Below are 779 nucleotides of genomic sequence, written 5' to 3' on the forward strand. Positions count from 1 at the left end.
GAACCCAGGTCACCATAATCAGAGAGATACCTTGCCATGTTCACGTCTCATGTGACTCACGTAGACCTCCCGGGAGCTGAAGAGGGTTTGACAGTCTCCACATGTGTATCCCATGCTGGCAGACTTCTTTTGAACCGCTGAGTCATTGCTGTTTGTTTTCTTCTGCGGTGAAGTTGAAGATTTCTTTTCTCCTCTGTCGTTACTGTTAATAGTTCCACCATCATTGTTGTTATTTACACTATTGTTATTGCCAAGGCTGTTGCTATTGGTGTTGGCGTTAGTGGGCTTTGTGCTGAGAGGAAGGTTGATGCCCAGGTTAGTTGGAGCCTCCACGTTCTTCAGAGTCCCATGAATGATCTATCAAAATTATACAAAAGTTGGCGTTTTAGAATTTATATTAAAACAGTTCATTGTATGACCAAAACCAATGTGCTCCGTGCTTACTTTGATGTGGTCCATCATCAACTGCTTCTGTGAATAGTGCATGGAGCAGTCGGGGCACTTGAACACGGAAACCTTTTGACTGACAACATGCTGGTCAAAGTGTGTGTAGAGCAGAGACTGCAGAGTGAATACGGTGTCACACATGGAGCACTTGTATATAAGTCTGGAAAAAAAACAACAACAAAAGAAATTACAGAGGGACCCTGTGGAAGTTAGATTAGGTTAAAGGACACCGTCTTCATAAAGCTAAAAGCGCTAAACTGAAGGTGGGAATATTGACTGGTTTGGTTCATTTGGAGGATCTAACAGTGTGTAGTGACTCCTGGGTCTCTGTA

The 779-nt window shown here is 43.3% G+C and overlaps 1 protein-coding gene across 1 annotated transcript; it reads right to left on the reverse strand.

The window, feature by feature from the left end:
* Nucleotides 1-13: 13 nt before the first annotated feature.
* On the reverse strand, nucleotides 14-764 carry LOC103399406 (zinc finger protein 532-like). The gene is made up of 2 exons (XM_008338098.3): nucleotides 445-764; nucleotides 14-357 (listed from the first exon to the last, which is right to left on the reverse strand). Exons 1-2 carry the CDS (start codon nucleotides 586-588, stop codon nucleotides 19-21), a joined length of 483 nt encoding a protein of 160 aa, XP_008336320.3. The 5' UTR covers nucleotides 589-764; the 3' UTR covers nucleotides 14-18.
* Nucleotides 765-779: the final 15 nt, after the last annotated feature.

This window comes from Cynoglossus semilaevis, unplaced genomic scaffold, assembly GCF_000523025.1.
Source record: "Cynoglossus semilaevis isolate Cse_v1.0 unplaced genomic scaffold, Cse_v1.0 C19030208, whole genome shotgun sequence".
Lineage (NCBI taxonomy): Eukaryota > Metazoa > Chordata > Actinopteri > Pleuronectiformes > Cynoglossidae > Cynoglossus > Cynoglossus semilaevis.

Bases quoted from the DNA above. Each gene is read 5' to 3' on its own strand.
- LOC103399406 (XM_008338098.3), bottom strand. From the start codon at position 588: ATGTGTGACACCGTATTCACTCTGCAGTCTCTGCTCTACACACACTTT. The intron at 358-444 runs GTAAGCACGGAG...TAATTTTGATAG, and splicing joins TGATGATGGACCACATCAAA to ATCATTCATGGGACTCTGAA.